Here is a 23,977-nt window from a genome sequence, read left to right as displayed (position 1 = left end):
AAAATAGGAATTTCGCATGTTATAGTCACCTCTTTAAAACTGCCTTTGCTTACTTCATTCAAGTGCCTTTTCTGCCAAGTGCCTTCCCACCCACTTAATTATCTTCATTGTTAATACAAAATATATTTTCCTTAGTATTAGCTTTGAAAGTATAAAGTGCCCCAAGGAATTGGGCTTCTTAAAAAAAACTTGTATCTTCTTGTATTAAAATTTTCCTTTAAAGCATTTATTTTAATTTTTCTCAGCTATCCAGATTAGTCTGGACAGTCTTAAATGCACATGAACCTGTCAAAATTCTTCATCTCTTAATGAGGTGAATTGTCCAACCTTGAAATAAATATTTTAGTTTTGGCACCATGATGAGTCAGAGAAAAAAATAGCTCCCATATACTTAATGCAGATGTGTTATCAAACTTATATTATTTACACAGTAATAAAAGGAAATTGAGATAACAAAAAGTACATTATGATATTTTATACACTTTTTTCTTTTTAGACAACAGTCTGCTTTGGTATAAAAATGAACATTAGTAATTGAAAATTGATGACAAATTTTATCAATCTGGCTATTTCATAATTAAGTTGAAATCTGCTATGTTTAACAAAGATGCGTGATACATTTTATATGTTTGTATGTGTCTGTGTGTGTGCATATATATATATATTTATTTGTCTATCTGTCAACATACTCATTGAAACATTCTTTACAGAAAGAACAATAGAAGACCACGAACTGGTGATTGAAGTGCTATCCAACTGGGGGATAGAAGAAGAAAACAAACTATACTTTAGAAAAAATTATGCCAAATATGAGTTCTTTAAAAACCCAATGGTAAGTGAAATCCCTCCTAATAGTTACGGAAAATAAATGAACCCGTTAAATTTTATGCAAAGAAGATAGTCACTATAAATAAAATACAGTCCTATTTGGTAAATTGTAGATGAAGACTCTGGTCCTTTGAAATTATACCCATATTTCTTATGCTAACAATGATTAGTGAACATTATACACAGAAGTTCAGATACACAGGTGTAAAACTTTTTAAAGCCATATTGGTAAAGTCTGAATTGAGATGAATTTGGTTTATTTAATTTAAAAGTATTAGGAAACCTAGTTTTGCCTTTTGTGAAAAGGAAACAGTTATACATTTGATGTGGGAAATGAATTTTTATAGGTTCTCACCCAGATTAAGAACAAGTGTTAAGCAAAATATTATATCTTAACACTTTCTACAGAATTTAGGAAATTTAAATAGCTTTCTAAAGTAAAAGCAGACTAATGATTGTTGAGAGTATTATAACTTAGCCAGAAATTAAGATTGACGTGAATCTTGCTATTCCAAATTATTTTGTTTTTGGTGCAGTAATTTTTGAACTAAGTAGAAATGAGATAAAGACCAGTGCATTGTCTAGTAAATACTACTTTCATTGTAGTTCTCTTTAAAAGAAAATAAATGTATGTCACATTCTAATGAAGACTAGGGATCTAGAAAAGTCAGAATAGCCTCTGGGCTCATTATTTTAAATTGTTTTTGTCTCTGCAGCTGAAGCATATTTTTACACTAAGTTTTGGATGATAATTGGATTGAAATGATTCTTTATGAAAAATATATGATACACACCATAATAGAATATTTTCAAACCCTGAAAGACCTCTCACGTTCTCTTTTATCTTAACCTATTAATAGAAACATAATGGGATGATCTTTGGCAAAGAAAATTAGTCATAATAAAAATTAAATAAATTCAACTGTGAAGAGAAAGTTTTTTTTGTTGTAAGTCTTTATTAAAGACAAGAATTTAAAAAGATATATTTAAAGAAATATTGTTCAATGCTTGTTTTTTATTTATTTTTTATTTAAACAAGGCTGGACATTTGTTTTATAGACCTATTGCAGTGGTTCTTAGCTGGGGGGTGATTGGACAATGTCTGGACACATTTTTGGTTGTCACAACTGGCAGTGGGGGGGGAGGGCTGCTAGTGAGCAGAGGATAGGAATACTGTAAACATCTATAATATGCAGGAGTGCCCCCCTCAACACAGAATTATTAGACCAAAATGTTAGTAGAACTACTGTTGAAAAACCCTGTCCTAGAGGAAATATAGTAGAATATATTTTCCCAAACTTGTCTAATCATAGAATTTACTGAGGGGAGAGTGTGTATTAAAAACACAGAATCCAGGACTTGCCCGGATCTACTAAATCAGAAACTCCGGGAATGAGGCCTGGGAGTTCCTATTTTAAACAACTGCCCTGGGTGAATTTTATGATTAAAAAGTTTGGAAAAATGGTAGGTAGAAAGAACTGGACTTTTAGCTCCCCAGCCCAGTTTAAGTCCTGACCTCCACTGTGCTGTGGGCTATGACCTTGGGCATACCCTAAACTCGGTACTTCTATGAGCCTTTTCCTTGTAAAATGGCATGGATAGTCCTTTTGACCTGATAGGCTGGTTGCGGGACTCAGGAATAAGATGTGGGAGCAAGCACATTGTCAACTTCAGGACAGTGTTTTATAACTCCAGATACTTGAATCCATCCACATCAGCATTATCTGGGGGCATTTGCTAATCTTTGTGCCCAATTCCAGACATTCTCATTAAGGTACCTATGAGTAGAGTCTAAGGACAGGCATTTTCAAAAGCACTTTTGGGTGAATTTTAGTCACACCAGTTTAAAGAACTTTTGCTTTTGATTACTATATTGGTCATAATTGAATCTTTTCTAGCATGAATTTTGTGATAATTTAACTGTGTCTTTTTGACAGTATTTTTTTCCAGAGCATATGGTATCTTTTGCAACTGAAACCAATGGTGAAATATCCCCCACACAGATTTTGCAGGTAAAAATATATTTTTATTAACATATATAAATAATAGCATCATGAAGGAAAACTTTTAAGTCCTTTTTTATACATGCCCAGATTTTGAAAAGTTATGCTTTGAATTATTATTAATAATTTTTGCTGGAGGTAAAACTAAAAAAAAATGCACCCAGGTAAAGAATGTCCTAAATCAATAAAGCTGTTTAACAATATTCTTCTTCCCAGTTTTAGCCAATTGTCAAAGGATTTTACATATTTAAAAATGTGTGTCTTAAAAGGAAACTTGCAATTTTGTTCTGTGATGTGTGTAAATATTATGTTAGTCTTTAGAAAAATCAAAATTCTTTGTAAAATACAGATATTTTACCAATAGATACTCAGTATCAGCTTTCATAATAAACACCCTCAATCCTATTTGTAATAAAATGTTTAGCAAATAAATGAAAGGAGATAAAAGATACTGGATGCAAATGTATTCACTAGCGTTTGTAATAGCTGTTATGGAAATCCTTGCATAGAATTGTGAAATATTCTTAGCTGAATTAAGAATACTAGTTATCTAATTAAAAATCTCCTTATTTTTGTGTCTATTGGACTCATTTCTTCCAAACTGGCAGTGGCTTGAAATGGTTATTTTCAAAGACATTGTCATTACAATAAATGAATAATTTCAGTTATTTTCTTTAATTTTTGATAGATTTGTAGATTTTACATCAGAAGCTCTACAGTTGTTTTTTACAGGTTAATGTTGAGCAATGTCTTTATAATGGCTGCCGTTTGAGCTCAGCCCCATGCATCCCCAAACCCACTCAGTATCCCCTGATCTTTAATGAAGACAACTTTTAATATTTCCAGTATTGTTTGACCTTAAAAATATTAGGTTGGCAGAGCTATCATGGATTTTTCTGTGGGCTTTTTAATAGGTTATATTTCATTTTTGTGCTTCAGAATATTTTTGAAACATGATTAGTCCCCAGAGATTTTTCTAAAAGCTGCTTCTGTGCTCCTGGGTTTTTACAGAGACACCCCGTCAAAATGTTAGGTAAATGGCAGCAGCAGCTGTGCCCCAGGACTTTCAGATCTCAGCCCTCTGAATGCTTCACCACTGTATTACAACACAGTGGTGGGATGGAGTTTTTATTCCACCTCCTTTTGCAAGTCTTCCTGTAGCACAGTTATGTTGCTTTAATGTTAAATTATAAAAACAAGAAAAATCATAGGCTTTGGAATCAGATAGTCCTGCATGTGCCCCTGACCTCTTCTCTCCACTGAGGCAATGTTTCCACTTTTTAAAAGGTTTCTTCTTTTTCTAATGTGACCTCTATGACTCTCTTTTTAAAATTTAATTGGTTTGGTTTAATAACTTGGAAAGCACTCAAACTAAAAAACCTACTTGCCTGTTTTGCATGTCAATTAATTAATATCTGTGGCTCATTAAATTAAATTTCTTTTAGTAATTTACTTTAAAAAACATAAATATCTACTGTCAGCATTTCCTTTAGTAGCCTTTTAAAATGTGTTACACTATTTTAGTTAATAAATTCCCTTATTTCAAATTTTTTCCATTTGTTTATTCAGAGGGATTTCTATTTTCTTTTTTTTTTTTTAAATGAGACTCTAATGCATTTCCACTGTCTTATTAAGGATGCTGAGCACAACCGCTCAGTTGAGCTATTCCTTTTCATTCTCATTTTCTTGACCAACACATGCGCACTGTCTCAATTAATTATTACCATGTAACAAACTATTCCAAGCCTTTGTGGTTTAAAGTATCCATTTACATTTTGCCAACAATGTGTGGGACAGGCATCTGGGAAGAGTTTAGCTGGGTGGGTCATCTCTGAGGGACGTTGACTCAGTGCTGGGGATTGAAGGTCCCCTTCTAAGAGAGTTTTTTGACTGCATGTCGTTTGATACTCCTTGGTGTCTCTGTCTCTCTCCCCTGTTTCCCCCCACTTACTGTCTCTCTCTGTCTGTCTCATGGTGTCTCATCCTGCAGGGCTTTTCCAGTTGCATTGGACTTCTTACCTGTGATGGTCTCCGGGTAGTCACATTTCTTATGTGACAGCTGGATTCCAAGAGCCAAGTCACGAAAATCACCAGGCTAGTTAAGGACCACACCTAGAACTGGCAAAGGGTCACTTCCACATATTGTATGGGTCAAAGCAATGATAGGCTTGCTCGCATTCAAGGGAGTGGAGAAAGACTCCACCTTTTTGTGATTCAGTGGCAAGATGACATTACAGAAGAGCATGTGGGATGGAAGACATTGTTGCTGTCCTCTTTGGAAATCATGACCTGCCACATCCACCCACAACTGAGAACCACAGATGACAAAGAAGAGATAGTTTTGTTTGCTTTACCCGCCTCAAGGAGGTGAACTTGGCTCAACTTCCTGCTTCACAACTGAAGTCAGGATTGTGGTCTTACTTATACCATAATGAAGTTAATAGGTAAACCTGTAATCTCAGGGAAAACCATGGAAAACGATGAAAAGTATATCAGGACTTAACGCAATAGATGATGTCCAACTTTTTGAATGGACATTCAGTTAGCTGATAATTTTGGTAGTTAGATAACTATGTACTGTCACTTAGAATGTATATTTTGTGAACTCATTTTCATTTGAAACATCTTAGGTTTTTGAAAGACTGATTTATTTTCTGTGTGTCTATGTGTGTGTGTGTATACACACACATGGAGATAGAAAGAGAGAGAGACAGAGGAGAGAGAGATATACCAAGGACTATCAAAGCAATGCAGTATACACAAACACATAGTTAATTACCATAATGTTATATGTTATGATCCTGTGTGATTTTTACATGTTTATATTTGGAATCTTAATATGATTAGTATAAGGCTACCATATCATTGATTTAATCATAGTTTGAAAATATATAAATTTTCTTTCAGATGTTTCTGAGTTCAAGCACATATCCTGAAATTCATGGTTTCTTACATGCGAAAGAACAGGGAAAGAAGTCTTGGAAAAAAATTTACTTTTTTCTAAGAAGATCTGGTTTATATTTTTCTACTAAAGGAACATCAAAGGTAAATTGAAGTATCCATGATGTGTTATGACTGACATATTAAGCTGTAAGTTAAAACACGTTTACTTTGTTGTATTTATTACTTTATTACTTGATGTCAAAGGTTGGTCTTTGATTTTCTTGATTTAAAACGTTTGCCTTGATTATTTAAGCACTACTCAGCTTTACTTCACGCTGGTTTCAAAGTAGTATCTTTGATGGAGTCTGGATACTCTTATTTCAGTACAACATATGTTACTCCTTTGTCCTCACTCTGAATTCACTCCTTTCTCCTCATCCTTGGCTGCAGAGTTTGAAGCCTGATGTAGTGTATACCTTTTCTTTTTACCCCAGGTCATACTGCTGATCTTGTCTACTTCTGAATCTCTGTTGATGAACATCAACAGAACAGTTAATAATAGAACAGTTAATAAAATGTCTCATCTGAGTCATTTATTGCTTTTTTATTATTGATTGATGGATTTCTTTCAATAGGTTTTTAAGGAACAGGTAGTGTTTGATTACCTGAGTAAGTTCTTTAGTGGAGATTTCTGAGAGTTTGGTGCACCCATCAACAGGCAGAATACACTCTACTCATTGTATAGTTTTTTTTTTTTTTTTTTTTTTTTTTGAGACGGAGCCTCGCTCTGTCACCCAGGCTGGAGTGCAGTGGCGCGATCTCGGCTCACTGCAAGCTCCGCCTCCCGGGTTCACGCCATTCTCCTGCCTCAGCCTCCCGAGTAGCTGGGACTACAGGCGCCCGCCACCACGCCCGGCTAATTTTTTGTATTTTTAGTAGAGGCGGGGTTTCACTGTGTTAGCCAGGATGATCTCGATCATTGTATAGTCTTTTATCCTTCACCCCCTCCCACCTTTTCCCCGAGTCCCCAAAGTCCATTGTATCATTCTTATTCCTTTGCATTCTCATAGCTTAGCTCCCACTTATGGGTGATAACATATGATTTTTGGTTTCACATTCCTGAGTTTCTTCACGTAGGATAATGGTCTCCAGTTCCATCCAGGCAGCTGGGAATGCCATTATTTCATTCCTTTTTATAGTTCCATGGTCTGTCTGTCTGTCTATCTGTCTATCTATCTCACAATTTCTTTATCCACTCGTTTATTGATGGGGATTTGGGCTGGTTCCATATTTTTGCAATTGTGAATTGTGCTGCTATAAACATGCATGTGCAAGTATCTTTTTCATATAATGACTTCGTCTGGGAAGATACCCAGTAGTGGGATTGCTGGATCAAAATGTAGTTCTACTTTTAGTTATTTAAGGAATCTCCACACTGTTTTCCAAAGTGGTTGTACTAGTTCACATTCCCACCAACAGCACAAAAGCATTCCCTTTTCACCACATCCACACCAACATCTACTGTTGTTTGATTTTTTTGATTATGGCCATTCTTGCAGGAGTAAGGTGGCATCACGTTGTGATTTTGATTTGCATTCCCTTGATCTTTAGTGATGTTGAGTATATTTTTCATATGTTTGTTGGCCATTTGTATGTCTTCTTTTGAGAGTTTTTTATTGATGTCTTTAGCCTACTTTTTGATGGGATTCTTTGTTTTTTTTCTTGCTGATTTGTTTGAGTTCCTTGTAGACTCTGGATATTAGTCCTTTGTCAGATGGAGAAATTGCAAATATTTTCTCCTGCTCTGTGAGTTGTCTGTTTACTCTGATGAGTGTTTCTTTTGCTGTGCAGAAGCTTTTAGTTTAATTAAGTCCTATCTATTTATCTTTGTTTTTGTTTCATTTGATTTTGGGTTCTTAGTCGGGAAGTCTTTCCCTAAGCCAGTATCTAGAAGGGTTTTTCTGATGTTATCTTCTAGAAACTTTTGTGGCTTCAGGTCTTAGATTTAAGCCTTTGATCCATCTTGAGTTGATTTTTGTATAAGGTCAGAGATAAGGATCCACTTTCATTCTTCTACATGTGACTTGCCAATTATCCCAGTACCATTTGTTGACTAGAGTGTCCTTTTTCCCACTTTTTTTTTGTTTGCTTTGTCAAAGACCAGTTGGCTGTTAAGTATCTGGCTTTATTTCTGTATTCTGTTCCATTCGTCTATGTGCCTATTTTTATACCAGTACCTTACTCTTTGGGTGACTATGGCCTTGTAGTATAGTTTGAAGTCGGGTAATGTGATGCCTCCAGGTTTGTTCTTTCTGCTTAGTCTTGCTTTGGTTATGCAGGCTCTTTTTTGGTTCCATACAAATTTTAGGATTTTTTTTTCTAGTTCTGTGAAAAACGATGATGGTATTTTGATGAGAATTGCATTGAATTTCTAGATTGCTTTTGGCAGTATGGTCAGTTTCAAAATATTGATTCTGCCCATCCATGAGCATGGGCTGTGTTTCCATTTGTCTGTGTCATCTATGTTTTCTTTCAGCAATGTTTTGTAGTTTTCCTTGTAGAGTTCTTTCACCTTCTTGGTTAGGTATATTCCTAAGTATTTTATTTTATTTTTTTTACAGCTTTTGCAAAAGGGATTGAGATCTTGATTTGATTCTCAGCTTGGTCACTATTGGTGTATAACAGAGCTATTTATTTCTGTATGTTAATTTTGTATGCTGAAACTTTGCTTAGTTCATTTATCAGTTCTAGGAGTTTTTGGGGGAATCTTTAGGGTTTTCTAGGTATACGATCATATCATCTGTAAACGATGACAGTTTGACTTCCTCTTTACCAGTTTAGATGCCCTTTATTTCTTTTTCTTTTGTGATTGCTCTGGCTAGGACTTTCAGTACTATGTTGAATAGAACTGGTGAGAGTGAGCATCCATTTCTTGTTCCAGTTCTCAGGGGGAATGCTTTCAACCTTTCCTCATTCAGTATAATGTTGGCTGTGGGTTTGCCATAGATGGCTTTGATTACTTTAAGGTATGTCCTTCTATGCCAATTTTGCTGAAGTTTTTAATCATAAAGTGTTGCTGGATTTTGTCTAATGCTATTGAGATGAACATGTGATTTTTGTTCTAAATTCTGTTCATGTGTTGTTTCACATTTATTGACTTATGTATGTTAAATTATCCCTCCATCTCTGATATATAACCCACTTGATCATGGTGGATTATCTTTTCAATATGCTGTTGGATTCGGTTGGCTAGTATTTTGTTAAGGATTTTTGCATCTATGTTCATCAGGGATATTGGTCTGTAGTTTTCTTCTTTTGTTATGTCCTTTCCTGGTTTTGGTATTGGGGTGATATTGGCTTCATAGAATGATGTAGGGGTGATTCCCTCTTTCTCTGTCTTGTGGAATAGTGTCAATGGGATTGGTACCAATTCTTCTTTGAATGTCTGATAGAATTCAGCTGTGAATCCATCTGGTCCTGGACTTTTTTTTTTTTGTTGATCATTTCATTTATTACCATTTTAATCTCACTGCTTGTTATTGGTCTGCTCAGCGTTTTTATGTCTTCCTGGTTTAATCTAGGAGGGTTATCTTTCCAGAAATTTATCCGTGTTCTCTAGGTTTTCTAGTATATGTGCATAAAGGTGTTCATAGTAGCCTTGAATGATCTTTTGTATTTCTCTGGTATTAGTTGTAATATCCCCTGTTTCATTTCTAATTGACCTTATTTGGGTCTTCTCTCTTCTTTTCTTGGTTAATCTTGGCTAATGGTCTATCAATTTTATTTATCTTTACAAAGAACCAGCTTTTGTTTCATTTATCTTTTGTATTGTTTTATTTGTTTCAATTTTATTTAGTTCTTCTCTGATCTTTGTTATTTCTTTTCTTCTGCTGTGTTTGGGTTTGGTTTGTTCTTGTTTCTCTAGTTCCTTGAGGTGTGACCTTAGGTTTCCTATTTGTGCTCTTTTAGACTTTTTGATGTAGGCATTTAAGGTTATGAACTTTCCTCTTAGCACTACCTTTGCTGTATCCCAGATGTTTTGATAGGTTGTGTCACTATCATTGTTCAGTTCAAAGAAATTTTTCATTTCTACCTTGATTTCATTATTGACCTAACAATCATTCAGGAGCAGGTTATTTAATTTCCATGTATTTGCATGATTTTGAGGTTTCCTTTTGGAGTTGATTTCCAATTTATTACACTGTGTTCTGAGAGAGTACTTGAAATAATTTCACTTTTTAAAAATTTATTAAGACTTGTTTTGTGGCGTATCATATGGTCTACCTTGGAGAATGTTCTGTGTGCTGATGAATAGAATGTATATTCTGCAGTTGTTGGGTAGAATGTTCTGTAAATATCTGTTAAGTCCATTTGTTTTAAGATACGGTTTAAATCCACTGTTTCTTTGTTGAACTTCTGTCTTAATGACCTGTCTAGTGCAGTTAGTGGAGTATTAAAATCTCCCACTGTTATTGTGTTGCTGTCTATCTCATTTCTTTATGTCTAGTAGAAATTGTTTTATAAATTTGGGTGCCTTAGGATTAGGTGCATATATATATTTAGGATTGTGATTTTTTCCTACTGGACAATTCCCTTTATCATTATATAATGTCCCTCTTTGTCTTTTGTAACTGCTGTTGCTTTAAAGTCTGTTTTGCCTGATATAAGAATAGCTATTCCTGCTCTCTTTTGGTGTGCATTTGCATGGAATGTTTTTTCCACCCCTTTACCTTAAGTTTATGTGAGTCCTTATGTGTTATGTGAGTGAGTCTCTTGAAGACAGCAAATACTTGGTTGGTGAATTCTTATTTATGCTTCCATTCTGTATCTTTTAAGTGGAATATTTAGGCCATTTACAGTCAATGTTAGTATTGAGATGTGAGGTACTGAGGTACTATTCTATTCATTGTGCTATCTGTTGCCTGAATACCTTGTTTCTTTTTTCATCGTGTTTTTGTTTTATAGGTCTTGTGAGCTGTGAGCTTTATTCTTTTTTTGTAAGATGGTGTTATGGTTTGGCTGTGTCCCCAGCCAAATCTCATCTTGAATTGTACTGTCATAATTCCCATGTGCTGTGTGTGGGACTTGGCGGGAGATAATTGAATCATGGGAGCAGGTCATTCCCATGCTATTCTCGTGATAGTGAATAAGTCTCACAAGATCTGATGGTTTTATAAAGGGGAGTTTCCCTGCACAAGTTCTCTTGTCTACTGCCATGTGAGATGTGCCTTTCACCTTCTGCTGTGATTGTGAGGCCTCCCCAGCCATGAAGAACTGTGAGTCCATTAAACCTTTTTCTTTTGTAAATTGCCCAGTCTCATGCTGATAAAGTATGTCTTTATCAGCAGCATGAAAACAGGCTAATACAGATGGAGTCTTGCTCTGTCACCCAGGCTGGATTGCAGGGGCACCATCTTGGCTCATGCAACCTCCACCTCCTGGGTTCCAGTGATTCTTCTGCCTCAGCCTTCCAGATAGCTGGGATTACAGGCAAGGACCACCATGCCAGGGTAATTTATGTATTTTTAGTAGAGACAGGGTTTCACCATGTTAGCCAGGCTGGTCTCGAAATTCTGCCCTCAAGTGATCCACCCACCTCGGCATCCCAAAATGCTGAGATTTATTCTTTAAAGAGGTTCTATTTTGGTGTATTTTGAGGATTTGTTTTGAGATTTAGAGCTCCTTTTAGCAGCTCTTGTAGTGCTGGCTTGGTAGTGGTGAATTTTTTCAGCACCTGTTTGTCTGGAAAAGACTGCTTAGTTTTGCTGGATACAAAATTTTTGGCTGATAATTATTTTGTTTAAGGAGACTAAAGATAGGGCCCCAATCCCTTCTAGCCTGTAGTGTTTCTGCTGAGAAATCCACTGTTAATCTGGTAGGTTTTCTTTTTTTTTTTTTTTCTTTTTCTTTGAGTCTCCCTCTGTTGCCAGGCTGAAGTGCAGTGGCATGATCTCGGCTCACTGCAACCTCTGCCTCCCAGGTTCAAGTGATTCTCCTGCCTTAGCCTCTCAAGTAGCTGGGATTACAGGCGCAGGCCACCACGGTAGGTTTTCTTTTATAGGTTACCTGATGTTTTTGCCTCATAGCTCTTAAGATTTTTTCCTTTGACTTGGCTTTGGATAACCTGATGACTATTTCCCTAGGTGATGATTTTTGTGATTAATTTCCCAGGTGTTCTTTGAGCTTCTTGTATTTGGATGTCTAGATCTCTAGCAGGCTGGGGAAGTTTTCTTTGATGATTCCCTCAAACATGTTTTCCAAACTTTTAGATTTCTTTTCTTCCTCGGGAACACCAGTTCTTCTTAGGTTTGGTCATTTAACATAATCCGAAACTTCTTGGAGGCTTTGTTCATCTTTTAAATTATTTTTTTTTGTCTTTGTTGGATTAAGTTGAAAGCCTTGACTTTCAGTTCTGAAGTCCTTTCTTCTACTTGTTTGATTCTATTGTTGAAACTTTCCAGAGCATTTTGCATTTCTCTTAGTGTGTTCTTTATTTCTAAAAGTTGTAATTGTTTTTTATTCATGCTATCTATTTCACTGAAGATTTTTCCCTTCATATCTTGTATCATGGCTTTTTTTTTTTTTCACTAAGTTGAACTTCACCTTTCTCTGGTGCCTTCATGATGAGCTTAATAATCAATCTTCTAAATTCTTTTTCTGACAATTCATAGATTTCTTCTTGGTTTGGATCCATTGCTGGTGAGCTAGTGTCATCTTTTAGGGGTAAGAAATAACTTGTTTTGTCATATTACCAGTATTGTTTCTCTGGTTCCTTCTCATTTGGGTATACTATGTCAAAAGGAAGATTTGTGGCTGAAGGGCTGCCGTTCAGATTCTTTTGTCCCACAGGGTGCTCCCTTAATATGGTGCTCTCCCTCTTCCCCTAGGGATGTGGCTTCCTGAGAGCCAAACTGCAGTGAGTGTTATTTCTCTTTCAGATCTAGCCACCCAGTGGAGCTCCCGGGCCCTGGGCTGGTACTGGAGAGTGTCTGCAGAGAGTTCTGTGATGTGAACCATCTTCAGGTCTCTCAGCCATGGATACCAGCAGCTGCTCCAGTGAAGGTGGCAGGGGAGTGAAGTGGACTCTGTGAGGGTCGTTAGTTGTAGTTTTGTTTGTTGTGCTAGTTTTGTGTTGGTTGGCCTGCAGCCCGGAGTTGGCGTTGTCAAGAGCATGTCAGCTGCAGTAGTACAGGGAGGATCAGGTGGTGGATGGTGCCCTGGAGCACCCAAAAGATTATGTCCTTTGTCTTTGGCTACCAGGGCAGGTAGAGAAAGACCATCAGGTGGGACAGGGTTAGGCATGTCTGAGCTCAGACTCTCCTTGGGCAGGGCTTGCTGCGGCTGCTGTAGGGGATGGAAGTGCTGTTCTCAGGCCAATGGAGTTATGTTCCCAGGGGGATTATGGCTGCCTCTGCTGCATCATACAGGTTACCAGAGAAGTGGTGGAAAATTGGCAGTTACAGGCCTCACCTAGCTCCTGTGCAGCCCAGAAGTTCAGTTTAGCTCCCTCCATGCCCCGCCAACAGCACTGAGTATTTTTCCAGGCAGCAGGTGAACAGGGCTGAGAACTTGCCTCAGGCAACCGGCCTCCCAACTGAGAAGGCAAGCAGGGATTTCAGGTTTTGCACCTCCCTACCTGCCAAGGCTTCTGTACTGTGTTTGCACTCCTGATTCATCCCCTCCCCCAGGTTCTGTCTAGGAAACAATGAGTTAGTTGAAATCGTTACAAAGTTCAGCTGGAATTTTCCTTCTCTCTGTGGTCTTTTCCAAGTTCCTCTGGCAGCCCTCCCCAGGGACCCCTGTGAGACAGTCAGAAAAGGCTTCCCCAGGGACTGAGAGTGACCACAGGCTCTTCCTGCTGCTTTTTCTACCCTGTATTTCACTCAACTCTAAATTTGTCTCAGCTGTAGGTAATGTCAAATCCTTCTCCTGTGATCTGGACCTTCAGGTTCCGCAGTGAGGGTGTGTGTTCAGGGGTGGACGATCCCCCTTTTCACACTTTGGGTACTCACAGTTTTTTGGCTGTCTTCTGGGGGCCCTGCAGCAGCAATTCATTTCCTTCAAAGGGTCTGTGGATTCTCTTGGCTTTCCTTGTATGTTCCCGTGGTAGTTCTTGGAGCAAAAGTTCACAATGTGAGTCTCCTCATGCTGTACCGCAGAGTGGGAGCGGCAAGTTAGTCCTGCCTCCTGTTCCTTTACTTCTCTTTAGTTATTTTGTGTGTGTTATTTTGTCTCCTTACATACATTGTAAATTCCTAGAGGAAGTTATGATGCTGTCATCAGGGATGAATAGATATATTTATCTACATGCTCATATGTTTACCTATATAATGGTTACATAGATATACATGTGCAGAAGTTCATATGCACATACATTATCACTTAAACATAAATGTGTATTCTACAGTGCTGCCTGGTTTCTGTGTCTAGTCTATGTCCGTTATGTTATATAGTCTTTGGCATACAAGTGTTGACATTTTATGCAACGCATTGGTGTCTTTCAAGTAAAAATTCTTTTGAGAGTTTTTATGGGAGGTTATTGTTATTCTATTTTCATGCATCTATAGTTGTCAGTGACAACACTGTTGCTTCTTTATGGGTTAAACTGTCTTTTTTCTCTAGCAGTTTTTCAAACATTCTTATAAACTGGTGTGCAGTAATTTCCCTGCTATATTACTAGGTGTGTTGAAATATAGTCTGCTAAATCTTGCTTGATTCTTAGCACACACATTCAATCTGCAAACTCATCTTTTTTTCATACTAGAAATGTACATCCATTATTTATTTGACTACTTCTTTTCCATTCTTGTTATGTGATCTTTTGCATTTGTCTTAGGATTTTCTGTCTTGGCTAGTTATGACTTCAGATGTCCCACGGCTTGTCTCTGCCTTTGTATTCACATGGCCTTCTCCCTTTCTCTCTGTATGTCTCTTATAACAACACTTGTCATTGGATTTTGGGCCCACCTGGATAATCTAGAATAATCTCATCTCAAGATCCTTAACTTAATTATATCTTCAGTGACCCTTTTTCTGAATTAAGGTTACATTTACAATTTCCTGGTATTAGGGCATGAGCATATTTTTTGGGGGGCTACTATTCAATCCACTACAGAAAGCCATTGAAGTGTTTGAACAAGGGAGTGAAATTACCAAAAGAGTATCTTGAGATTAGTTTTGTCACAGGGAGCTTAAAAGATCAAGGAGACAGAGAGTGAAAGAGAGAAAAAGAGACTGAAGGGAAGAAGGCAAAGGAGGCAGAGAGGGAGGAGTGGGAAGGAAATAGAGAGAGAGAGAAGTAGAGAGAGAGGGAATTGGTTATAGGCACAGATGCTAATTAGATGATCATTTCATTAATCCAGGTGGAAGTGATGTGATATGACCTAGGACAAGCAGTGAGGGGAGAATAAAGGAATGGCCACAAGATTAAATGGCAAAAGGCCAGATTTGTGTGGCTGATTGATATCAAAGAAGAGGAAGCAGTTAAAAATGTTCTTAAAGATAAAAGAAAATTAAGAAATAGAAAATAAAAATAAACAGGAATAGCATATTTACTAGAAGGTAACTCTCTTAGAAGACAAATAGTGATCTTAGTTCTGGATATGTTTTATTGAGGACGAAGCAAACAAATGGCAATGCTCAAAACAGCTAACGACGGAGACCAGATGTTTGGGTAATGGTCTTGATAGGAGATATGGAGCTGCAAAATAGTTATACCTGACTTTTTTCCCATATTTTCCCCCAACTGCTCTTGTATAGCTTCCTTCTTTCCCTCATACACAGTTTTCTTTTGTTGCTGTTCTTGTGTGTGGGTCTTATGTGTGTGCATGTATTTCCTTGTGGTATAATGCTTCATGAACCACTACCTGGCTACCATCTATGTTTGCTCAAGGCCCTGGGTCTCTACAGTCAGCACGTAGTGAAGCCTGCCAGGCCTGTGTCCTTCCCTCAGGGCAGCAAGTTCCCCCAGTCCCTGGGTTGGTCTAGAGATGCCATCTGGGAGCCAGGGACTATAGCCAAAAACCCTGGAAATCGGCCAGGTGTGGTGGCTCACACCTGTAATCCCAGCACTTTGGGAGGCCAAGGTGGGTGGATTACCTGAGGTCAGGAGTTAGAGACCAGCCTGGCCAACATGGTGAATCCCCTTCTCTACTAAAAATACAAAAATTAGCCAGGCGTGGTGGCACAAGCCTGTAATACCAGCTACTCAGGAGGCTGGGGCAGGAGAATCACTTGAACCTAGGAGGCGGAGATTGCAGTGAGCCGAGATCACGCCATTGCCCTCCAGCCTGGGCAACAAGAGTGAAACTCTTTCTCAAAAAACAAAAACAAACAAACAAACAAACAAATAAACAAAAAACCTTGGAAATCTACCTGTTGTTCCATTCTACTGTGGCTTAGCAGGCACTCAAACCATGAGACGCAGTTCTTCCCACTCTTCCCCCCACTTTTCACTGGCAGAGGAGCCTCACCTCTGGCCACTATTACTACAAGTCCCCAGGGAGTACTGCTAGCAACTGCTGATATTCATCTAAGGCCCAAGGGCTCTTCAGTCATCTTGTGGTGAATGCCACCAGGTCTGGGACTCGCCCTTCATGGTAGTGGACTCCCCTCTGACTCAGAGCATGTCCAGAAATGTCATCCAAGAGCTGAGGCCCAGAACTGGGGACCCCTCAGAACCATCCTGGTGCTCTACCCATCTGTGGCCGAGCTAGCATCAAACATACATCGAACATACAGGACAAAGTCTCCTTTACTTTTCCCTCTGTTTTTCTCAAGCAGAAGGAATCTCTCACCATAGTCACCACAACTGCAAATGTGCTAGGTTTCACCTGAAGCCAGCATGTCTTAGGATCTATCTTAGGATCTCATCCAAGTCCCATGGATTACTGCCTGGATATCACTGCTGGTTATTCAGGGCCCAAGATCTCTTAGTCAGCAGGTGATGGATCCTGCCAGGACTAGGTTTTTCCCTTCAAGGCAGTGGGTTCCCTTCTGGCTCAGGGTGTGTCTAACAATGTCATCTGGGAGCTACTTTCTGAATAGGGGCCTCACAACTCTGGTGCCCTGTCCTACTGTGGCTAAGCTGGTATCCAAGATGTAAGACAGAATCCTCTTTACTCTTCCCTCTCCTCTCCTCAAGTGGAAGGAAGGGATCTCTTTTTGGAGCCACGAGCTGTGCTGCCTGGGGTTGTGGGAAGGGTAGTGCAAGGACTCCCGTAGCCACCCCAGCTGTTGCTCACCAGCTTGTGTGCCCTCCAAGTGCATGGCTTCCAATCCCAGCTCATCACTAGGACTTGCTTAGGAGTTGCAGTCCTTGCAGCCTAGACTGCCTTTCATGTCTATTTAGGGCTCAGAGCAGTTTAGTCCGCAGTTGGGAGGCTCGCCAGAACTCGAGTTCCAACTGCTGGGATGGGCGGTTCCCCTCTGGTTAGGGCTGGTCTAAATCCTCTCTCCATGGGTAGGTGTCAGCTGAGTTCAGTTCGGTTTTGCTTTCCACTGTGACAGGGCAGCACTGAGTTCAATGCAAAGTCTCACAGTTACTGTGCTCTCCCTCTCCCAAGTACACAGATTCTTTCTCCTGCTGAGGAACAGGGGAGGGGAGGTACTGACAATTTAAGACTGTCTTTCCTACCTCCTTCAGTGCCTCTTTCAGTGATATGAAGGCCCCAGGGAGTACTGCAGGGACTGCTGATGTTCACTTAAGGCCTAAGGGCTCTCCAGTCATCTTGTGGTGAATGCACCAGGACTGAGACTCACCCTTTGTGGTAGTGGGCCCCCTTCTAAAACCAGGTACTGTGAGTGCTCATCTGATTTTGGTTCTTAGAAAGGTGCTTTTTTTTTTTGGTGTAAATGTTAAATTTGGTGTTCCTGCTTGGGGGAGGATAGGTAGAGCCTTCTGTTCAGCCATCTTGCTCTGCCCCTCCTAATGTCATATATGGCATTTCTACCTGGCAAAGAAACCATTTCCTATCCTTTTCTCTGAGGAGGTCTTGATTGGTTTTAGTTCTAAATTTAGTTAACTACTGCTGCAAATCTTAAAGATGTGGTCATGAATATATTTACAGAGAAATCTCTAAGTACGCTTCTCTCCACCTCCCCATGTCCGTACACATGGGGAAATGTACAAATGTACACATACTTACATTTTTCTAACCATGCCAGTTCAACTTCATAGCCTTATAGTGCCATAAGCCTTAGCAGTGGTGGAACAAAAATCAAGAGAAAAAAACTCATCATACCTCTTATTGCCTTCCAGTGTTTCTCGAGCTACCTTTTACTCTTGTTTGAATAACTGAACTATATTGACTTCTACAGCATCAGTGGACAGGAATGGTTTTATTCCATCTTACTAGAAATCAAACATTTTTACCAGCAAATTAGTTTTTATCCAGGAATAAGATTTTTAAAGCCAGGGCAATAAGTGTACCTTTCTCTTTCCTCCTACCTTTTTCCAAGGGTCCTATTCTGGGTCTTTTTAAAACAATTTTCTTTCCTGTCTTATTCTCCAATGGTGTTAGAAACTACAGTCATTCATTCGATTAAAATGCTTAAGAACAGTGAATACAGAGAAGCTCTTGTTCTGCCAGTTTTCAGAGGTGGAATAACACCGGTAAATGACAATGAAAGATTCTTTTGGTTTTTGGATTTGAATGGGGTTGCCCGTTTTGCTCAGTGTGTTCTTCTGTGGGGTGTTTTTTGTTTTTTTTTTTCCACTGCTTCTCAAATTTTACTGCTTATGAATCACCTGGGATCTTGTTAAAATGCAGATACTGATTCAGGAGGTCTGGGATGAGCCCTGAAAGTTTGCATTTCTAACAAGCTCCCAGGTGATACTGATGCTGCTGGTCTGAGTCCACACTACTAGCAGCAAGGTTTTAGAGAACAAATGCATTTCGGTCAGTTTTGATTATACATTCAACCTCAGAATTAAGCACTTCTCCAAGTTATTAACCTATCACAGAATAATATGACCTAGTGATTTCCCATGACCAGTTTTAAATCTCATGGATTTCCCAGAGAAGAAATAGCTGTTCATGATTCCACTTTGCGTTGAAAATCAGAAACATTCCGCTGCCAGCTAATTTCCCTGAACTCATCTATCTGTACAGACTTTCTTTCTTTCCTTTTGTAAAGTTAGAGTCGCTGCTTCCTGTGGTGTGTTCCACTGTACACAAATGTGAGGGATGACTGTGTGTGAATGAAGCAGGAATCATTGTCTTGTTCTCATTTATCTTCTCTAACTGCTATGGAAGCTCAAACCAACCTTCTCCCTTTTGTTGAGCTACCATTATTTGAAAGCTGGATGAGGAATACATTTCCAAAAGCCAATCTTTGCTAACTTTTTTCTCTCTCAGATTCCTTGAAATGGTGGTTAAAGAGAATTGGAAGTTTTAAACAGGAATTTATTTATATTAGTGGAAATTAAATTATAAACAAAATTTTCACTTCTCAAATTAAATAAAATTGTATCCAGCTCCTGGTTAATTAAAGATATGGTAACTTAGATTTTTTTTCTCCTTTTATTTTTGTGGCATCATATTGAACTTCTTTTGGTCATAAGTTTTTGCCCAAGGTATAAATTATATAATATAAACACACAAAAAAGATAATGCAAAAATATGTATTCATTTCAATACTTTTTTTTTAAGGAACCGCGGCATTTGCAGTTTTTCAGCGAATTTGGCAATAGTGATATTTATGTGTCACTGGCAGGCAAAAAAAAACATGGAGCACCGACTAACTATGGATTCTGCTTTAAGGTACAGGCTTAATATTTTGATAGATGAATAAAGCAAGCCTCAGCCTTTTAGGTAAGCTTGAGTTTCTTTTAATTGCTTTTGAAAAGAGACAGCTTTCTCTTATATATAGGAGAATTTTAGTGGCTTTTATTTCAACAGGTGTTACCTTCAAGATATGCATTAACGATAAACAATGTGCTGTGGCCTTCTAGCCTAACAAAGCGGGAGGGCCCCGAGACCTGAAAATGCTCTGTGCAGAAGAAGAGCAGAGTAGGACGTGCTGGGTGACCGCGATTAGATTGCTTAAGGTAATCTCGCCGGAGGCATGAATTTCTATTAACTGCTGTGAGTACCATAAAAGTTAGAAAATATCTGTATTTCAGAACGTGAAGTCTCACTGGGTGGCTACATGAGAAAGAAGAAAAATAACCACCAAATGTGTATGTTTTTAAAATTCTAAATGATAAACATTTTCGGAGTAGAGTGGAATAACCTAATACATTTCTGTTTTGTGTGTGGAGTAAGTATTCCATTTCTAGAAATGTTCTGATTTTCACTTTTGTGAAGGTATTACATAGCCAGTATAACTGAATGAAATGTCTCCTGTACATGACTAAGTCTGCATTCTTAAAACGTTGCCAACAATCCAAGGTAAAGTGTATTTTAAAATGTGCCCACCCTTGAGATATTTCATGTTAACTGTTTTGTGTTCGATTCGTGTTTTATAAATTGCTTTCTAGTTTAATAAGCATGACTCAAATTATTGTACAATTTTACTATGAATATATTTTTTAAACATCTACTCTCGTGCTAAGTAGAAATTACAACTTCCGTAAGCATAATTTGTTGCTGCTGAGCAATTTTGAAATGAGTAACAATATTCTGAAGGTAGACTCTCATAGGAAATAAAAGCAGAACTGATGTCTTCCAGAATGTATAGAAAGCATATTTATTTTCAAAAACTGTTTGCCAGTAAATTGAGCAAAACTTAAACTGTATACTTATAACAATTATCAACTATTTCCTTTTAAAGATACTGATTTGGTAGTCACAGTTAGGGAGGAAATTACAAAATTTTGTTGTTGAAAAGATACAATCCAGGGAAAGTGCCTGTCCACATTAGTTAGTATTGCTGCTGCTGAAGCCGACAAAATACATAATTTATTGTTATTATTAAATTTTTGGTTTAAAATAAGAGCATTAACATTTTCTAAGGTACTCTTTATAATTTATGCCTAGGCACTAATATAATTTGCCAATATATTGATTATGCATATTATATGTGTATTAGATATGTATAATCCTTTTCTTACCGCAGGAAGATTTAGATTATTAACAATGCGTGTACCAAAACTAGCTTTTCAATATAGTTAGAAATGAAAATCAGAGAAGCTGGAGCACTGTGAAGTCCTTAGGTTCCCCCATTTCATTTACCCTGAAGAAGGGGATGAAGTAAACTTTTCAATTGATTTGTAGTTTGTATATTTTCCAGGTGTACTTTTTTTCTTCTGCCTTTGCCATTTTTACCTCTTCTGCTCTCTGTTGACTTTTTCCTAGCATCCAACTTAAGAGATATCAGGGTAAAGAAGGACAGAATAGTAATAATCAGAATCATTATCATACCAGGTTTAGAAGAAAGTTTTATTTTGTATTCTTACAATTTTTAAATTGAGGTAAAATTCACAAAGTATAAAATTAATCAAACTATTGTTAATGTGAATAATTCAGTGGCATTTAGTGCATTCAGTTCCAAGACATTTTAATCACCTCAAAAGCAAACTCCATACCCATTAAGCAGCTACTCCCACACCCTAGCAATCACCAATTTGCCTCTGTCTGTGTGGATTTACCTATTGTAGGTATTTCATATAAATGGAATCATACAGAATGTGACCTTTTGTTTCTGACTTTTACTTAGCATAATGTTTTGTGGTTCACCAACATTGAAGCATATGTTAGCTCTTTATTCCTTTTTATGGCTGTGTACTATTCCATTGTATATATAGCTCTCTATATCTATCTATATGTTGGATAAACACAGTTTATCCATTTTTTCACTGATGGACATTTAGGTTGTTTCTACCTTTGGCTATTGTGAATAGTGCTGCCATGAATATGTGTATATGTATTTGTTTGAGTACAGGTTTTTGATTTTGGGGGAATACATGTTGTAATGAAATTGCTTATTATATGGTAATTGTATGTTTAATTTTTTGAGAAATTGCCAAAATGTTTTTCCACAGTGGCTGAACCATTTTGCATTCCTACCAGTAATGCATGAGAGTTCCAATTCCTTCCTATATTTGTCAATACTTGTTATTTACTTTTTTTGGTTCTTGTTCTTGTCAATTATGGCCATTCTAGTGGATGTGAAGTGGTATTGGAAGAAAGTTTTAACAAATGATTTAAATGAAGCTTTTTGTTTAACTGTGAAATTTACATTCTTTTGCTGTTTTGGCAGATAGCCACCATGTTTACTTTTTTATGAGAGGTTTGCTTATTTTTCAAATATTCTGCTGTTAAAGTCACATGAGAAGCTTTCTGAATTTACATGTGGTCCCCGCCCCATCCTTAAGGATTCTGAATAAGAACTACTAACTTTGTCCAGCCCTCCAGTTTTACAGATAAAGAGGCTGGTACTCTTTGGAAGGCTCTACTCCATCAAGAGTTGATGGTAGAGAAAATACCTTGTGGTTTTTGGTTTTCTCTGTTTTTCAAAACTGGAAATCAGGCTAGGCTGCAAAGAGGATGTTCTTCAACCTTGTTAACCCATCTTCCTCCCTTCTAACTTGGGCTTAAAGTTTGACACCCAAAACAGAAGCAGGTGGTAAGCCCACTTCCTTTAATCAGCATTTCACTTAATCTAAGAAGCCATTGGTTTTTACCAGGAGACATCACTATTTTTATTAGCATTAAAAGGAAAAAAAAATGATGCCAATAAAATGATGACATGATGCTTTCATATCACTTACAATTTTTGTTTTATTTATTCAGATAGTTTTGTTAGGTTTATTTGAACCTAGATTTTTGTAATTTAATCACTTTTGCTTGTATACACTCAGATGTATATACATACGGACATAAATGTATTTTACACATACACATATATATGCATTAAGTATATACACACATAAATATAAAATAAAATATATAAGTAGAATACATTAATTGAGGTATCTTTAGAACTTCTTCTTATTCTAAGCCTGGCTTTTCTGAATCATTTTCATCTCAGAGTCACAGATACCTGTATTTTCCACAGGATATGGCATGGGGCTGTGTTCCACTGATATTGCGTGTGCAAGGTTTGATGCTGGTGATTTCTTGATCCCACCAAAGGTTTCGGGCAATGACAAATCACTGGGTCCATAGTGAATGTAAGATGTTATAGATTATAGGATGCAGCTGAATTTATAGATGTTAAATTTCAAAATGCACATCTAAAAATGGGTGAAATACACTAAAAGCTTTCTTTAATTCTTCCATTTCAATGAGGCTTATTTTCTGGAATAATGTTCCCTTCTCACTATTTTTTCTCATCTTACTGTTCTTAAGGCATCTTTCAATCACAGATTCCCAGTTCAAAGATGCGTCATTGTGTTGGTTTTCTATGACTGCTGTAACAAATTACCACGAGAGTAGCGACTTAAAGCAACATAAATTTATTGTCCTTTAGTTCAGAAGCCTGAAATGAGTCTTACTGGATTAAGTCAAGGTGTTGGCAGAGCTGCATTTCTTACTGAAGGCTCTAGAGGAGAATCCAGTTACCTTGTCTTTTGGCAGCCTTTAAAATCCGCCCAGACGTCTTGTCTGGGGGCCCTTTCAACATCTTCAAAGCCAACACTGTCACACCAAGTATTTCTCACACTGCCATCTCCCTGGTACTGCCTCTTCTGCCTCTCTCTTCCACTTATTAAGGCCCCTTGTGATTACAGTGGGCCCACATGGATAATCCAGGATCATCACCCCACCTTACAATCAGCTGATTGATAACCTTAATTCCCTTTTTCCATGTAGCTTAACATAGGCTCTGGAGATGAGGATGTGGACATCTTTGGGGGACCATTATTCTACCTACCACATCCATGTTTCCTGTTCATTTCAATAGTGGCGAAGCTTTTCCAGATGAGGCTGAAGAGGGAAGGAGGCATCTGTGAGGCCCTTTATCTGGAACCTATGAGAACCCAAACAGGAAAGAGATATGATATGATCTCTTTTACACTGTAAAATACCCAGATCACAGGAAGCCAGGGCTTGCTCCAGGTCTCACAACACAGACACGCTTGTGGCATTCTAATGGTGCAGTGAGTTGGCTTCCCTGGCAACTTCTTGTCAGCAGGGCTCCTCCTGTTGGATCCCCCCTGGCTGGTGCAGCTGGGATCACCTGATGGTAGAAGTGTCTTTAACACCTACTTTGTTTTCTTTTGTTGTCTACTGTGTTATTTCCAGCGTTTACCATTGTACTTAGCGGGAATGAACAAGGAGATATTATCTTGGCTGAACTGAGAGTGCCCTCTTTTTTCA

The 23,977-nt window shown here is 38.0% G+C and overlaps 1 protein-coding gene across 3 annotated transcripts in view; it reads left to right on the top strand.

Moving 5' to 3' along the window:
• Positions 1–23,977, top strand: part of GRB14 (growth factor receptor bound protein 14) — a 128,497-nt gene that overhangs the window by 93,098 nt on the left and 11,422 nt on the right. For all 3 annotated transcript variants that reach the window (XR_008677718.2, XM_031008807.3, XM_004032716.5), the window contains 5 exons: positions 711–832; positions 2,766–2,840; positions 5,739–5,876; positions 19,367–19,477; positions 19,669–19,764. Coding sequence is in view for 2 of the 3 variants with exons in the window: in XM_031008807.3 (XP_030864667.2) it covers positions 711–832; positions 2,766–2,840; positions 5,739–5,876; positions 19,367–19,477; positions 19,669–19,764 (542 nt within the window). In the remaining variant the exon portion in view is untranslated. The remainder of the gene's footprint in view (positions 1–710; positions 833–2,765; positions 2,841–5,738; positions 5,877–19,366; positions 19,478–19,668; positions 19,765–23,977) is intronic.

This window comes from Gorilla gorilla, chromosome 11, assembly GCF_029281585.2.
Source record: "Gorilla gorilla gorilla isolate KB3781 chromosome 11, NHGRI_mGorGor1-v2.1_pri, whole genome shotgun sequence".
Lineage (NCBI taxonomy): Eukaryota > Metazoa > Chordata > Mammalia > Primates > Hominidae > Gorilla > Gorilla gorilla.
Note: the sequence above shows the minus strand (reverse complement) of the source record. Positions and strands in the feature narration are given on the sequence as shown.